This window comes from Rosa chinensis, chromosome 6, assembly GCF_002994745.2.
Source record: "Rosa chinensis cultivar Old Blush chromosome 6, RchiOBHm-V2, whole genome shotgun sequence".
Classification (NCBI taxonomy): domain Eukaryota; kingdom Viridiplantae; phylum Streptophyta; class Magnoliopsida; order Rosales; family Rosaceae; genus Rosa; species Rosa chinensis.
This window is the reverse complement of record NC_037093.1, coordinates 69197203-69215590: the sequence shown is the minus strand read 5'-3', so window position 1 is coordinate 69215590 and position 18388 is coordinate 69197203. Positions and strand designations below refer to the sequence as shown.

Below are 18388 nucleotides of genomic sequence, written 5' to 3'. Positions count from 1 at the left end.
TAGAAGATGATTTTGCCTCAAAAGACACGGAGTTGTTCTTTGTTTATAAGCCTACTTTAAAAGTGAGCTCCATTTGACTTGTAATGAGTTACAGTACTTAGATAGGAGTTTGGTTGTTACCCCGCCATTTTTCTGTCTTTAAGGGTATATAGACTCTGGCTTTTTAACTGGTCATCTAATGCAATGAACCTTCTATTTCAAAAAAAAAAAAAAAAAAAAAAAGGAGGTACAACAAATAAGAGAGATTATTAATTTATGTCTTAATATGAGCTTTTCTCCATTAATATGTCTTATAAATTTTTATATGTCATTTTAATTAATTATTAATTTATATATTCAAATGGAACTCATATAATTTAGGGATTTTGTCCATTTACCCCATTTCTAGGGATTTTTTTCCACTTACCCCATTAAGTTTTTTTAATTCTCTCTTACCCAATACACTCTAAGGGAGTCTTCCCTAATACCTTTTTTTTGTTTTTAATTTTTTTTAATACCATTTTACCCTCACCCCTTTGTTACTTAGAGAGAGAGAGAGAGAGAGAGAAAATAGAAGAGAGAGAAACCATGGGAGACTTCGCCGGAGTCCGTCACCGGCCGCCCGATTCAAGCCAACTTTCGCCGGAATCCTGTCACCGGTCACCGGTCACCTACTGCCGCCCACCGGAATTTGCTGAAAATCTCACCGGAAAGTTTTTTGCCCCCAATAGACATCTATTGCCCCTAGTAGATGGGCAATAAACCTCTATTGCCCCCCAATAGACGTCTATTGCTCCCTAATAGACGTCTATTACCCTCCAATAGAAGTCTATTACCCTCCAATAGACGACTATCAGCCATGTATTGCCCCCCAATAGACGACTATCAACCATGTATTGCCCCCCAATAGAAGCCTATTGCCCCCTAATAGGACTTTCAATTGCCAGAATGGGAACTAATCTCCCTAAATTTAGACAAATAAAACTTTGATTACAGAAAAAAAAACAAGGAGATTACATCAATTCAAAACGTCTATTGCCCCCCAATAGAACTTTCGATAGCCAAAATGAGAACTAATCTTCCTAAAATTAGATAAATAAAACTTTGATTAAGCAAAAAAACGAGTAGATTACATTAATTCAAATGTCTATTGCTCCCCAATAGACGTCTATTGCTCCCCAATAGACGTCTATTGGGGAGCAATAGAATATTATTTTTCCTGTTTTCTTTCCTTTCGGGCCTTCTGTTGCAAAACAGAAGTAGCACCATTTTGATTTGCCCCCAATACAACTTTTTTTTCTTTCTTTTTTTCCTTTCCTTCTCTGATTTCTTCACACAGTTTACTAAAAAAAAAAAAAATGATTTGGGCACCCAGAGAATGCTCTGGGCACCCAAGACCAGAGCACCCTCAGGCGACAAACCTGCCGGCGTAGGACTTGGTGGGCTACTGCTCGATGAGAATATCACCGGCGACTGTGAAGGAGTTTCAGACGAAGGAATGCTCGAGGAAGATGCTTTGGGCACCCAATCATCTTTCTTCTCTGCCACAACCTGCGTCGAGCACTGGAGGATAATCGACGTTGATGATGTCAGTCGACTCGAGGCGGCGCCGTTTTCGATCTTTGGCTGTCGAAGGCGAAACCATCTGAAACCGGAATCGGAATCTTCCGGTGAGAGATGTTGTGCTTCTGCCCGTGTTTCGACGACAACCACTAGTCCACCACCGGACTTCCGACGACGTGGACCGGTCCTGCTCATCTCCTCGACCTAAATCCTGTTTCGACGCCGCGCCGGAGTTAGAGATCAGAGAGAGAGAAAGACCGGAGGTGGAGATCGGGGAAAGAGACAGAAGAGAGAGAGAGAGAGAGAGAGAGAGAGAGAGAGAGAGATCTGAGGCAGAGATCGGGGAAGAGAGAGGAGAGGAGGGAGAGGCATAAAATGTAATTCAATAATTAGATTGAGGGCAGAATAGTCATTTCTCTTCAAATTGGGTTAGTGGGAATAAAAATCTGTTGTTGAGGTAAGTGAGATAATTTTTGCTCATTTTGGGGCTTTTGGTCAAGGACCCTATAATTTATGTCTAATCTATTGCACAAATATGTATTTTGCCACTTATCCGTCATCTTAAGGCAGCAGAAATTTGTTGCCTCTTTTGCTCGTAGAAGGAAGGGTCCTAGAGTTGCTTCCATCTTTGTATGGAATTTCTTTGACGACCAATCGGTTGTCAAACCATTTAGCAATTTCACAAGCATGCACAAAAAATAGTCAAGACGATTCCATCTAAACCAAGCCATTCCCTAAACATTTGCTTTGAGCCTTTGAGAAATCTGGGTATTCTGAATGCATTTGACCACGGTTAATATAAACGACTAGCTAGTCGCTTTGACCTAGTCGAATTCCCCTCATGACCGATGTGTGTCGGGGTTATCTCGTAAAATTCGGCCGGTCCAGGACTGCGAACTCCGATCAACATGGCAACAACGGTGAATGGACTTTATGGACTGGACCGGCATAGATGGCACCACAAACAATGTTGGCTAGTGACAATGCCTCATTGCCCCATTCAACTCAGCTCAATTGGACCAAAGTACCAATTAGGATTTTCAATTTCGCATGAATCAAGTTGGTTGGGTAGTTTGATCTAATGGGGAGGCAGGCTGGGAATGATAATTTGAGATGCAGTAATTAGATGAATTTGGGGCTTCGATATGTGCGCCATTGGAAACGTAACATATATATGGTTTGAGGCTTTTCTTCCTTATATATGAAGTCTGGTTTTAAGAGAAGATTCGATTGAAGACACTTCCGGATGTGATATGAACATGCAATTGGTTTAATTGATGCTATGAAATTCATCGTGCCACTAGAGCAAATCTCGGAACTTTTCCATACTTGAGGAAGATAGAGAAGTGTAAAGGTTCCGCCTGAGAAAAAGTGGGGTTTATAATAATCCAAGGAACAAGTTCAGGAAGCCACTTGAGCCCTTTTTATAGATGAACAACACAGCATAGAATTGCTGTAAGCTCTGCAAATCTTCATCCTCATATCATGACTCACAGTGCATTTATAAGATGGCTGAAACCTGTTAGTGATCATGTTATACATCATCTTCTTTGTTCAAAAGATAAACAAGTGATCATTGTCTCTCAAAGCATTCAGTTCTTCAACCGCTGAGCTGTCGGCCATGACAACTGTGCTTCCTCTTTTTTCCAACTTTTTCTCTGCATTCACAACATGTAACGAGTTTATGTTAGGATATACCGAGTCAATTAGGTAGTTAGTACAGTGGAATATTGAACTGCTTGGCCTTCTTTGACTGATTTTAGACTCTCATTTGTTTGAGACTTGTGTGCCTAGATCATCTTATAGTAATTTAAAATTGATCAGGTTTGTCCTTTGGAAAATTTCTTGGAACTATGGAAGAAAATAAGGGTCAGTGTTTTAGTATCCTCTGGAGGTTTGTGTCTCGAATGGAGTAATATATACCTGCTAATCTCAGAAGGTCGTCTATTGAATCCGGCAGATGAATAAGTTTTCCTTTCGAGTCGCCTTCATTTGGATGATGGCCATGAATTATGACTCGCATGGTGATAGGCCCGGGAGCACAAGTTTTGTTTGTTCCTGTAAACATGATAGCAGTATTTTAAGGCAGGATGAGTATCTACTATCTAGTACTGTTACTGCATATAATAAACTGAACTTATAGTAAGTTGCGTACGACATCCCATTTTACTAATAAAGCACATTAGCCGTCCTGTGGATGTTCAGTAGTTATATCATATTCAGTTTTTCTTGCACCACTGAACTTCACTTTTCATAGGTGGCATAGGATGATTCCCCTTTGCCATAAAACATCTGTATCTAACGGAAGATAAAACTATACTGGATGATTGAGTTTACCTTCCACAGTTGGATTTCCATGGTAATTCACTGGTTCATGATTATGTGTACTCTCATTTGATTCCGTGCCCTGCAAATAAGATGGATGAAATTGGGAAACACAATGAAACCTGAATGATGAAACCTAAAGTCTTTCTGATTAAAGTCCAGAGAAGTAGAATTATATGTCCATTCAAGCTATTCAATGAATAATAAATAAGTGTACCTGCTCTGTATTCAGTTCTTCCAGCAATTCTGGTAGAAATGGAATTTCTTGTAACACCTCCTGTTTCAAGTCCTTCAAGTGCTGAGAAGGAAGGAGTCAGCATGAACAAATTTTCAACCATACCTCCACATGATAGGACGAATTATTAATTCTAAAAGAGTCGGCATATACAAATCTTCAAGCATACCATCAAGTAAATAAATGGTATGGTATGATTGAAAATCTACGTCATTTCAGTTCATAGGTTGTATAAGTTGTTTTTTGTGTTTTTGTTTTTCTGCCAAACCATGATGGTTCTGCATCTCATTCGAACGATTGCTTCCTATTTGAACATCTTTTCCATTAGAAGTTTTATTTTATTTTGTCTTGATCGAAAACAAATATCTTTAGAAGTTGCATAACAATGATCGATCAGGGACGGTCATGATGTCTATAGTCTTACAGACCTGAGTAAAGTTTGTGATGATTATCTTTGCGTCTTCATTCTGTGGCTGGATCATTTGCTTGAAATACTGATGACTGATGCGGATAACCTGAGAAAGCCTTTTTGTTCTCACTGTAAAAGGTTGTGGGATATTGAAAAATACGCCAAACTCTCCTACCATGTCTGCAGATCCTAGATTTGACAAGAACTGACAGATACAAGCCATTATATGAGAATAACATCTGTCTATACTGAATTACTGATACACTAATTGAACTGATAGAAAAAGGCAAAAACTTTGTATGCATAGAGGATTCTATCCGCGTGGAAGTGGTAAGTTATGATCCCCATTGTTCATCATGGGGGACCTGAAAGTTGGCAAATTGCTTCTTCCTTACAAGTATAGTCTACAGAATCTGTAAATGAAGTTTTCAAACATACCTGTTCTGTGCCGTTCTTGTATATTAGCACGTCCTGCAGTTTCAAATATTCTCACTGCAGTTAATTAAATTATGTTTCCAGTGTTGCAGTTTGAACATCAACATGTGAAAGTCAGAAGTAATACCAAAGCTCCAGCTACTAGAATGTAAAAGTCTGTTGGAATTTCGTTTTGCAAGATAATATCGACTTTGGGTGGAAAATATTCTGCTTTCATCTCTGAGACCTATAACAAACATGTTTTACACAACATGGGCATGGTGCTATGAATATTATTTAGATCTGGTATAGGGTGAAGATGGACTAAATAAGAATTTGTACCAATTGGACAGTAAGCTCTTCAGAGATTCCTTTAAATAGGTATGTTTTATCAATGGTTTTACGGAAAAGATGGTGGGCAATGCTGGATCTTATTGCTTTCGGAAGGTCCTGTAGAACTTCTTCCTGCTGTAACTCTGCTGTCTTGAACTTGAGCTGCATGTGGGCAAGCATTTGCTCTTTCAAGCCTTCTGGAAGTCTGTTCTTGCTTGCATATCTGAATATCTCATTGATGGAGTCCCTCTAAATGTATAAAATCACACACATCATAATAATTTTTACAGTCAATCTAAAATAGTCTTGTATGCGAGTAATCGACCCATCGTATTGCATGCTTGCAGAGAAATGGCAGCGTAAAGCATTCAAAAGCTCGATGCAAACCCTTTTAGTGGGTTTCCACATTCACCAACAGTTCATGATCAATCTATAAAACTTGACCCGACAATATAATAAGTTAGCTCTCCAGCAAGAGAACATTCTGTAGAGAAAGAAAAGTTACCATGAACAATGTCCGGACAGCACTGTGGACAACGAGATTGGTCATGTTTCCAACCAAATAAGCAAAGAGTCCAATGTTGAAAAGCATATAGAATATGCTGAAAACCTTCTCCCCAAAGTTGACTGCGTGCAAGTCACCATAGCCAACAGTTGTGAGGGTGACAGTTGCCCAGTATATGGCATATGTGTAACCTAACCAGATGCTTCTGTGCTCAAAATCATGGACCTCAGTTCCAATCCATGTATCATCTGAGGTTTTGTGATGGGTGGCCATCCAGTAGTAGAAGCAGCCCGCCGAGTGCACAGCAAATAGTGTAACCTGTACACCATCGGATAAAAAAGTTGACACTCGATTGGTTACATTACATATATAACATACTACATATCTGACGAGAGAAAATGGTGAGCGACTGAGCGTTAGTTATCCGCACAGCCTTGAAACATGAAGCTTTTTGAGGATTACGATCGAATAGCTATGTTAAGAGCAAACTAGTACTTACACATATGAGTTTGACATATCTGATCCAAAAGTAACTAAAGCGAGTGTCTTTCTCTAGCCTGCAGGAAAACATTGATCATCAGTGATATAGAACATAGATGTGTTTTCACAAGAGAAGGTAGGAATATCATGGGATCCATAAAGTACCTTTTAAAGAGTTCACTGACGCGCCGGAGACGCCAGAGACGAAGCAGATTGAGGATGCCAAAGACCAGGCCATTGTGCGTATGCCCAGTGAAGAGCCTGTGAAGGGATTGAAACGGTACAGTTGAGGCTACGTCCATTGCGAAGTAATATCTCGTAACATACCTGCAATCATATCGACGTCATGCACGCAGTTCATTACCAACAAATTAAGCAAACACAAATCTGATCATATATGTTCTTGATGTTATACCTAGATTTGTTCAATCAAGGATAAATCACCAGTAGGGTTCTCTTGCTTAATTTAGCATGGTAAAGGATATGCATGTGTTAATTTGTGTTTATATCAAAATCCGATTACTATTTAGCTTGGCGATTCACATCATCACCCCATGATGTATAACTATTGGTATATCAGAATATGATGATGATTAAACTCTTCTTACCTCATACATAACATTTCAAGGTTCATTTGTAGGTGGGTATTTGTTGTTGCATATATATTGTTTGATTAGCAAAGGAGTAGAGGTCCACCGATCATTTCTCTAAGGCCTCATTTGGTTTACATAATGGATTTCTTAGGAAAGTTGTTCCTTTGTATTTCCATCGGAAAGGGGAATTTAGAGATTCCTACTAATGTGTTTGGTAACACTAAGGAATGGAATCAATAATTAATAGTATAATTGAAGAAAATTGGTATTTATTTTTTTATAGAATTATTTTAGCCATACAAATATTGTAATAAATGTTAGAAAAATGAAATAAATTCTAGGAAATGAGAAAGGAAAATGGTTCATTAGGAGAATGGAATGTTTTATTTTCTTTCCTGTTTTCCCTTGCAAGAAGAACCATTTTCCTGACCTTGCACTTACCAAACACAAGAAAGTAAACACTTTTCCTTTCCCGAGCTTAAAATCCGTGAAACAAACGAGATTTAAGAGATGTGCTTGTTCAATGAATTAGATAATAGTAAACCTCATCATATGATATATTATCACATAGATTTTGTTTAAATGTTAAAAACATATTATTATGTTTACTCAAAACTATGTTGTTTTATATATAAAACCCATCGCATAAAAGCACACTTAAATTTCTATCGATTTGTTTCCACCATAGTCCAATCTGTCAACTTATCCCCTCGAAAGATTCAATTCTTTAGTTTCTTAATTAAGAACAAATTATTCTTTCTACTTTACAGAAACAACAAGTTATTGGAGATTGAATTAACAAATACCAATTGATTAATACCTAATTACACCGCTCACGTTTCTTCTTTTCTTTATCACTGAGTAGATCTCTTAACAATTGCATAACTATTGGATGTCTTGTATATCTCAAAAAAGCGATTCAATTTATATACATACAGTATATTCTTACCTGGATGCAATTGTTTTGTGATCAAGTACTAGGAGGTAGGTTGACTTATCCAAGTAAGCCACAAAGAAAGTGAGAACTATATCAACGGCGAAGAAGGCATCGACTACCAAATCAACCGGCATGAGAGACCCTGTTGCCACCTTTTTGAAGGCCAACTCGAACGGCGACGCCCATGCTGAGTACACCACCAGCACCACCAAGAACGTCTGCCACCACCTTCATACATCACATTGACCAGTAGTTAATTCATATACAGCTACACATAGAAATGAGTGTACAAAATATATATATTTCCTAACATAGAGAACAACGTTATTCATTCATCAAAATTTGACGTAAAATTTCTGGCTGTGGATAAGAGAAAAGAAAAGGTGTATCAACATATAAATACCGATATCTCCTATCGTAGGGAGCAACAACAAAATTCTTGGTCTGCAAGTGGCCGTCATCGATGACGGTTCCAAAAGCGGGCAATATGCTGCTCGAAACCGAGGCCAAATTCCTGATTTCGCCACTCGAGCGCCTTCGGAGCAGAAAAGGTAGGGGCGACGCCGTTATGAATGACGACGACATTATTGAACCACTTACTAGAATTAAGAGAGGGGAGAGGGAGAGGGGGGTCGAGGGAGAGAAGAAGAAGTCTTTGGCTAGTTGTGTTTATATATGAAATTAAAGTCTATGATCTCATTAGAATAATAATTGATGGCTTGTAATTGTTTGTGCAAGTCTATGAGCTAATTAATATATGCATATATCAAAATGAGAAGGTGGTAGAGAGCTTTCACATGAATCTAGCTAGTATCATAATTTGCGGAGAGATAACATAGATAATAGTTTTGTAGTCGAATTTGGAAATCAATTTGCATACATGATCACCTCCCCTAACAAGTCAAATCCTTTATGAAACTGCCAAAATTAGCACGGTCTTCTATATCGATCATCATACATATCACTCATATGCATCCATCGTTAGGCATGAAATAGAAGCTAAGGATTAGAATAGGACCACAATATATATCCACAATCCAACAAGAAACTACTTAAAATTAGATATTATATACAAAAGGGAATTATTGGAATTTCAATAATTAGAATAAACTTAAAAGAAAAATTAGAATAAACTATTTATGCATAGTTAAATTGACACACCATACCTTGAATCTCAAGGGAAAATGCTCACTAGTCAGGTCTAGTGGCCTATTTAAGATTGTTTATGAGAGGGCCAAAAAGTATTTTCCAATTAATAAAGAAAATTAGTTATTTATATAAAAAATAGTAAGAAAAAAATTGTCTTAATTAGTTGAGTTTTAGAAGTATTTGTCAAGTGCTTTCTCTTAAAAAAACGATTTAAAAAATTTGAAAAGTGCTTTTAAGCCTTATAGAAGCAATTTTAAATAGGCTCTATATATACACGCATAGAATTAGATATAATTATATATATGGTAAAGGAGAGCCCTTTCAATATGAGATCGTTTTTTGGCTATTATAAGATATTAATTTTCGATCAATGGTGAAATTAAGAAACAACAATTTAAATAGAAATGGAGTTTTGTATGGTTTGACATGTTGGGAGGTGTCATTGGGGCACTCGTTGAATGCAATGGCAAGTCGAAATATGTTAAACCTTGTTAACACTATTTGTTTTACTTGAATATCTCACGTATCATAAGCTCACGATTTGCAGAACATGATTTTTGTGTCGTGTTTCAATTGACAAAACACTAAAACCTAGAACAATTTTTTAATTTTATTTCGTAAAATTTATTGTTTTCTGACTCTAAAAAATTGTAAAAATAATTTACATTGTGATTTTCGAGTTCTTTTAGTTAAGAAGTGTTTAAAAATTATTATTTGTGGGTGAAAAATTTTGGTAAGAAAATAAAAATATAAACTTTTAACAAAATATTGTGTGTTATCCAAAATTTTAAGTAGAAACTAGGGCTGTCACTTGGTCGATCCGAACTGATTATAGGCCTTACCAACTTCAAAACCAAAGCTTTCGATTTCAAAATAGAGCTACCAATTACCAAACAAAAATTTTCAGTATTTAATCATAACTATCAATTTCGGTTTTCGATATTACCAACTTTACAACAAATATTTTTTTTTTAATATAAATTAGAATGAACAATAGTAGATTATTTAATTTGATAGTTTTCGAAAAACTTTGTATTCATCTCCCATCCGATTATAGTTCCTTTATGTACATGTTCGATAAAACTAATTATTTAAAGATTTATTTGTAAGTTACTTAAAATACATGTACTACTAAATCTAGTATTAGTAATAATGTTAATACTATTATGAAAATAATTATATTTCTAAAAAGTCGGTATATGTATTGAAAACTAGAGTATATATAGTTAATACTAGATTAGTAGTACATGTATATTACCCAATATTCTGATTTTCAATACATAAATATTAACTATATATATTATTATGAAAATAATTATATTTCCTATTATGAAAACTAGAGTATATATAGTTAACATTTAGACAATCGATAAAACCAAACAAACTTTTTCTGTAATATTTGATTTCGGTTTTATCAGTTTCGATTACTAAAAAGTCGGTTTACCAAATCTAAAATATCGGTTGGTATTCAGTCGATTCGATAATAACCAAACCAAATGGTAGCCCCTTAATATATAGGATATATAGCAGCTCATGTATATTAAATAAAAGGAGAGGCGGTTTAGAGTGATGCAAAAAGTCATTCCAATGTCCATCCATACCACCAATGGCCGAAACGGCCAAGGTGTGGTTGTTTACACTAACCAACCGAAAAGGCATGCGAACAACAAGAGAAGAAATGATAGCCATCTGCAGTAAGTAGTACCTCGGATCATCCTGAAAATGAGAAGCAGGCATGTAGTAAACACAGCGACCACTATCCCTCCAAAGATGATGAACGGCGTGGGAATGCAGTCACATCTCTGGGTCTCCTCAGTGCTAGTGCAGACACACGTACTTCTCGAATTGCACCGAATGCGAGTATAGAGTATCAATTGGTTTTGCAACCAACTATAGAGCCGTAGTTACCATGAAGCCAATCACCGCGAGCCCCTTGCCCAAGAATGCATGACGACCGCAATCACTAACAAAACAAAATTCTAATTCAATAACAATAACTAAGAAAACAACAACTCAAGAGTCCCAAAAGTTGCACAAAATTTTTTTGCTAAGAAATAAAAATATAAAATTTTGGCCAAAAATTATGTGTCTTCCATAATTTTAAGTACAAAGTAAGGCTGTCATTCGGTCGGCTCAAATCGATTATAGGCCTTACTAACTTCAAAACCAAAGCATTCAATTTCAATATGGAGTTACCAATTACCAAACCAAAATTTTCAGTATTTAATCATAACTACCAAATTCGGTATTTCGATTTTCGGTATTACCAGCTTTACAACAAATATTTTTTGTAATTTATAAACAATAGTATATTTTTTAATTTGATATATTGTTGAAAACTTTGTAGTCATCTCCCTTATCCAATTATAGCTCTTATATGTACTTATGACATCAAATTTTTGTCATGTTCAATAAAACCAATTATTGAAAGATTTTTTTACTAAGTTACTTAAAATACATGTAGTACTAATCTAGTATTAGCAATAATGTTAACACTATTATAAAAATAATTATATTTCCAAAATGTCTGTATATATATATTGAAAACTACAGTATATATAGTTAACACTAGATTAGTACTACATGTATATTTCCTAATATTCTAGTTTTTAAAAAATAAATATTAATTATATATACTCTATTATGAAATTAATTATATTTCCTATTACGAAAACTAGAGTATAGATCGTTAATATTTAGATAATCGGTAGATTCATTATTTAACAAAACCAAACCAACTTTTTCGGTGATATTTAATTTCGGTTTTATTGGTTTTGATTACTAAAAAATCGGTTGGTATTCTGTCGATTCAATAATAACCAAACAATATGGTAGTCCTAGCTAGGGATGTCACTCGGTCGGTTCGAATCGATTCTATACCAACTTCAAAACCAAAGCTTTCGATTTCAAAATGAAGCTACCAATTACCAAACCAAAATTTTCAGTATTTAATCATAACTACCAAATTCGGTATTTTGGTTTTCAGTACTACCAACTTTACAACAAATATTTTTTGTAATATAAATTAGAATGAACAATAGTGGATTTTTTTAATTTGATATATTGTCAAAAACTATGTATTCATCTCCCTTATCCGATTATAGCTCTTTTATGTACATATGACATCAAATTTTAGTCATGTTCAATAAAACCAATTATTTAAGGATTTTTTTACTAAGTTACTTAAAATACATGTACAACTAATCTAATATTAGTAATAATGTTAATACTATTATAAAAATAATTATATTTCCAAAAAGTCGGTATATGTGTCGAAAACTAGAGTATATATATATATAGTTAATACTAGATTAGTAGTACATGTACATTTCCTAATATTCTAATTTTTAATACATAAATATTAACTATATATACTCTAATATGAAAATAATTATATATATTTCCTATTATGAGTACCAGAGTATATATAGTTAATATTTCCTTTCTTTCTATTTCTGAATTTGGAGCAGGTTCACATATGAACACATGCAACATTACTCCAAAGTTTCAAGATTTGTTTGGTATCACTCATATTTGTCCCTTCACTTTCACACTTGGACTCTTTTAAGTGGTTTAAAGTAGTGTAAGCTTTACGTATTGAAATATTGATTTATGTTAGCACAATCATAAGTTGATTTTGTTCATGTCGAAAATCTAAAGGCAAGAAGACAGAACTTGCATTACTGTTTACTCCACTCAATTTGTATCTAAAGTACTTTTAATCTAGTTTAATATGCTTTCATCTTAGATATTTTGTAGGTTAATCTTGTACCCTATACAAGGGAAGTGTTGGTTGATGTAAAAAGTGGTGAACAAGTTCAGAAACTCAAGTACACAAGTTTGCTGGCTTAAGTTGATCTGTTCATGCTTCATTTGCTACTGCAAATTAATCAAATCAACAAGTTGTGGTTTCGATTATATTTTATTCAAATACAAAGTAGAAGCAATCAAAATTTTACAAATATATATTCAACACAGCTTGTTTCCCAGCCTCCGCCGGCTCTCCCGCCTCAGCCTTTTCACCCACCTCCGCCGTTTCCCCAGCTCCGGTGGACAAGATCACAGTTGAGAGTCATGCGTCGACAATCCGGAGCCGACGCAGGACCACAAATGACGGCAGCCGTGCTGTTAGCGCTATCGTGGCCTCACTTCTCAAAGCGCAAGAGAAGAGGTACGTTAAGCATCAGGATGGTATAAATTTACGTTTGTGTCATGGTTTCCTTTGTTTAGGAGATTTATCTTAACCTTTGTTTCTGATTTTTTCTTTAATTTAGGCTGTAATGTCACCTAATTTAATCATTTTGTTTTGCTAGCATTTCCCCTTCAATCCAGCGAAGTCCCCCCCCGCCACAGCAGTCCCCTTCATCTCGTCAACAGTGTACTAATGGCCATGTCCGACATGGTCAAGATGCTGGCCCTTATGATGATGACTGTAATCCAGATGCTTGCAGCTCCACCTGAGGATATGTTTTCATCTCCTCATCATGGGCTGGCGTGCACTTGCACCGGTGTTGGGGAATCTGAAGATTGTCAGTGCCTCCCGATTCTATTTATCATCTTTCCGGGAGTAATGTCAACCGCGTATGCAATAAATATTTTTTGTAATATAAATTAGAATGAACAATAGTAGATTTTTTAATTTGATATATTGTTGAAAGCTTTGTAGTCATCTCCCGTATCCAATTATAGCTCTTTTATGTACATATGACATATTTTTGTCATGTTCAATAAAACCAATTATTGAAAGATTTTTTACTAAGTTACTTAAAGTACATGTAGTACTAATCTAGTATTAGTAATAATGTTAACACTATTATGAAAATAATAAGGGCTTGTCCGGTAACGTTTTTAAAAATGATTTTTCAAAAACCGATTTTGAAAATAAAAACGAGAAAACAAGATTGGATTTTTGAGATCCGAAAATGTGTCGGATAGCTTATTCCGAAAACAATTTTCAAAAACGAGAGAAGATTGCGACTAGAGATGAGAGAGAGACCTGAGAAGAAGATAGCGACGTGAGAATATGGAAGAAGAGAGCACATTCTTTTTTTTCTTTGTTTTGGAAAATATATCTCCGTGTTTTCTAAAATATGAGAATGAAAAGGTGAAAACATCTATTTGTCGTTTTCCTGTTTTACGAGTAAACTAAAAAATTATTTTCTGCATTTTTGAAAACAGACCAACGAATGCATTTTCAAGCCATTTTCATTTTATAAAATGAAAAAGATGACTTGAAAACGTTACCGAACGCCACCTAATATTTCCAAAAAGTCTATATATATATATATATATATATTGAAAACTAGAGTATATATAGTTAATATTAGATTAGTAGTACATGTATATTTCCTAATATTCTAGTTTTTAATAAATATATATTAACTATATATACTCTATTATGAAATTAATTATATTTCCTATTACGAAAACTAGAGTATAGATCGTTAATATTTAGATAATCGGTAGATTCGTTATTTACCAAAACCAAACCAACTTTTTCGGTAATATTTAATTTCGGTTTTATTGGTTTTGATTACTAAAAAGTTGGTTTACCAAATCAGTTGGTATTCTGTCGGTTCAATAATAACCAAACAATATGGCAGTCCTAGCTAGGGATGTCACTCGGTCGGTTCGAATCGATTCTATACCAACTTCAAAACCAAAGCTTTCGATTTCAAAATGAAGCTACCAATTACCAAACCAAAATTTTCAGTATTTAATCATAACTACCAAATTCGGTATTTTGGTTTTCAGTCATACCAACTTTACAACAAATATTTTTTGTAATATAAATTAGAATGAACAATAGTGGATTTTTTAATTTGACATATTGTCGAAAACTATGTATTCATCTCCCTTGTCCGATTATAGCTCTTTTATGTACATATGACATCAAATTTTAGTCATGTTCAATAAAACCAATTATTTAAGGATTTTTTACTAAGTTACTTAAAATACATGTACAACTAATCTAATATTAGTAATAATGTTAATACTATTATAAAAATAATTATATTTCCAAAAAGTCGGTATATGTGTCGAAAACTAGAGTATATATATATATAGTTAATACTAGATTAGTAGTACATGTACATTTCCTAATATTCTAATTTTTAATACATAAATATTAACTATATATACTCTAATATGAAAATAATTATATATATTTCCTATTATGAGTACCAGAGTATATATAGTTAATATTTCCTTTCTTTCTATTTCTGAATTTGGAGCAGGTTCACATATGAACACATGCAACATTACTCCAAAGTTTCAAGATTTGTTTGGTATCACTCATATTTGTCCCTTCACTTTCACACTTGGACTCTTTTAAGTGGTTTAAAGTAGTGTAAGTTTTACGTATTGAAATATTGATTTATGTTAGCATAATCATAAGTTGATTTTGTTCATGTCGAAAATCTAAAGGCAAGAACATGTCTCTGAGAAGTTTAGGGTTTAGGGGATTGTAATATTATTTTTACCGCAAGGGAATTGAAAAAAAACAGGCCTGCTAGTGGTAATAAATGAGCTGAGATTGTATCTATTGGTAATTTGCTATATTTTTTTACTCCATAAACTTACTGAATAAAAGTGAAAGGGAAAAAGAAACGGAGACGGTTTAACTTTATTTAGAAAACACTAGCTAACGCCGGCTATGGCTCTCTGTCTCCCTTCTTTTGACCTATTTCACTAACGCCGGCTATGACTCTCTGTCTCCCTCTTTTTGACCTATTTCGCTAACGGCGTTGTATAGAGTAGAATATTATCCGAAGCGAACCTATCAACTTTATTGTGAAAATTTAAAATATGTTTAATAAATAAAAGTTATTCTCAAAGTTTTTTCAATTTTCATTTTATGTAGTTCACTCAATTTAAAAAATAATAACAAAATGAAACCCAAGCCACAAATAGGAAATTAAAAAAAAAAAAACATTTTACCATTTACCATGGTAAGTTTTCACCATTTTCTATTTCCCCGAATAGTAAAGAAATTTAGAACCTATTCAAAAAAAAAAAAAAATTAGAACCAAACGCAAATCCGGAAGTGCGAATTAGTAATTACACACATTTCCAAAAAAAGAAAAAAAAGAGCGGGAGCACCTCTTTTGAGTCTTCTCCCTTCTCCCTTCTTCCTTCTCTCTGCACCTCTCTCTTTCTGTCTCTCTCAGTATATTCAGGAAACTTGAGCGAATCAGATGACTATCACTTTCTCTGTAAAGCCCTTATCATTGATCCCCTCCCTCTCTTCCATTTCTCTTTGCGCCCCCCCCGGCTGATAAATTGAAGCAATGTATTGCAAGAATGAACAGAGAGAGAAGAAAATTGAAATTTGTATCGATCATTGCTTGCTTTCTTCATTACAACAGTGGGTTATTTATACAAGAGGTAGTGGTCCAGATTATACAGGGAATCCTAGAGAGAAAGACAAAACTTGAGCTATTGGTTGATTTGTACAATTAAAGCTGGTATAGTGAGCAGAGGTTTCAGGGTTTGGTCAGTCATGCCATTGTTGTGAGTTGTGGCCATGTTAAGGCTGAAATGCCTTGGCTCTGTTTGGACAAGTTCTGTCTTCAATTTCAGGTTTTATCCTCTTCTGAGTTTGGACCTGTTCTGCTCTTGTTAGGGCTGAATCACCATCTGATTCATCTTTCTCCTCCAGCTCATATGATGAATGTGTATGTGACTTGTATTGTATTCTTGAGCTGGTATGTTCTGGTGTTGCTCTGCCATTACCGGCCTCCTCCATCTCCCTCACATCCGCCGCCCTCCCCGCCTTCCCTGCATCAGTCGGCTCCCCCACCTAACCTGCATTCACCGGCTCCCCCACCTAACCTGCATTCACCGGCTCCCCCACCTCACCTGCATTCGCTGGCTCCCCCCCCCCCCCCCCCCCCCCCAGCATTTTCCGGCTCCCCCTCCCCAGCTCGTTCCCCAGCCTCTGCCGGCTTGGCCATCTCTCCCGCCTCCCCCACATCCGCTAGCTCCCCTACCTCACCTGCATTCGCCGGCTCCCCCACCTCACCTGCATTTTCCAGCTTCCCTGCCTCAGCTTGATAGAATTAATGCTTTCCTGCTCCATTCACAAATGTTCGCTAAAGTGCGTTCGCGAGATGAGGTCACTGCGGAGAAAAGTTTGTGAAGTAAGTTCATCGCGAATGTTTGCTAAAAGTGCGTTCGCGAGATGACGTCACTGCGGGGAAAAGTAAGAAGCGAGTTCGCTGAGAAGTAGTATTCGCGAATAACAGTTCGCTGAATAACTAAGTCTGTTGGGGAATCTGAAGATTGTCAGTGCCTCCCGATTCTATTCATCATCTTTCCGGGAGTAATGTTAACCGCGTATGCAATAAATATTTTTTGTAATATAAATTAGAATGAACAATAGTAGATTTTTTAATTTGATATATTGTTGAAAACTTTGTAGTCATCTCCCGTATCCAATTATAGCTCTTTTATGTACATATGACATCAAATTTTTGTCATGTTCAATAAAACCAATTATTGAAAGATTTTTTACTAAGTTACTTAAAGTACATGTAGTACTAATCTAGTATTAGTAATAATGTTAACACTATTATAACAATATTTCCAAAAAGTCTATATATATATATATTGAAAACTAGAGTATATATAGTTAATATTAGATTAGTAGTACATGTATATTTCCTAATATTCTAGTTTTTAATAAATATATATTAACTATATATACTCTATTATGAAATTAATTATATTTCCTATTACGAAAACTAGAGTATAGATCGTTAATATTTAGATAATCGGTAGATTCATTATTTACCAAAACCAAACCAACTTTTTCGGTAATATTTAATTTCGGTTTTATTGGTTTTGATTACTAAAAAGTCGGTTTACCAAATCGGTTGGTATTCTGTCGGTTCAATAATAACCAAACAATATGGCAGTCCTAGCTAGGGATGTCACTCGGTCGGTTCGAATCGATTCTATACCAACTTCAAAACCAAAGCTTTCGATTTCAAAATGAAGCTACCAATTACCAAACCAAAATTTTCAGTATTTAATCATAACTACCAAATTCGGTATTTTGGTTTTCAGTCGTACCAACTTTACAACAAATATTTTTTGTAATATAAATTAGAATGAACAATAGTGGATTTTTTAATTTGACATATTGTCGAAAACTATGTATTTATCTCGCTTGTCCGATTATAGCTCTTTTATGTACATATGACATCAAATTTTAGTCATGTTCAATAAAACCAATTATTTAAGGATTTTTTTACTAAGTTACTTAAAATACATGTACAACTAATCTAATATTAGTAATAATGTTAATACTATTATAAAAATAATTATATTTCCAAATAGTCGGTATATGTGTCGAAAACTAGAGTATGTATATATATAGTTAATACTAGATTAGTAGTACATGTACATTTCCTAATATTTAATACATAAATATTAACTATATATACTCTATTATGAAAATAAT

General features: G+C 34.9%; 1 protein-coding gene across 1 annotated transcript; it reads right to left on the bottom strand.

Moving 5' to 3' along the window:
• Positions 1–2992: 2992 nt before the first annotated feature.
• LOC112168920 (potassium channel KAT3) lies at positions 2993–8427 on the bottom strand. Its single transcript, XM_024305853.2, has 13 exons — positions 8177–8427; positions 7786–8001; positions 6409–6570; positions 6263–6320; positions 5764–6081; positions 5268–5507; positions 5074–5172; positions 4950–4982; positions 4531–4716; positions 4085–4165; positions 3880–3949; positions 3466–3600; positions 2993–3200 (listed from the first exon to the last, which is right to left on the bottom strand). The coding sequence occupies exons 1-13, from the start codon at positions 8356–8358 to the stop codon at positions 3097–3099; spliced, it is 1884 nt and encodes a 627-aa protein (XP_024161621.1). The 5' UTR covers positions 8359–8427; the 3' UTR covers positions 2993–3096.
• Positions 8428–18388: the final 9961 nt, after the last annotated feature.

Excerpts from the sequence above, each read along its gene's own strand:
- LOC112168920 (XM_024305853.2), bottom strand. The coding sequence starts at position 8,358 with ATGTCGTCGTCATTCATAACGGCGTCGCCCCTACCTTTTCTGCTCCGA. Across the intron at positions 5,508-5,763 it reads CTGTCCGGACATTGTTCATG|AGGGACTCCATCAATGAGAT; the intron begins GTAACTTTTCTT and ends TTATACATTTAG. Across the intron at positions 3,601-3,879 it reads TGGAAATCCAACTGTGGAAG|GAACAAACAAAACTTGTGCT; the intron begins GTAAACTCAATC and ends TCATGTTTACAG.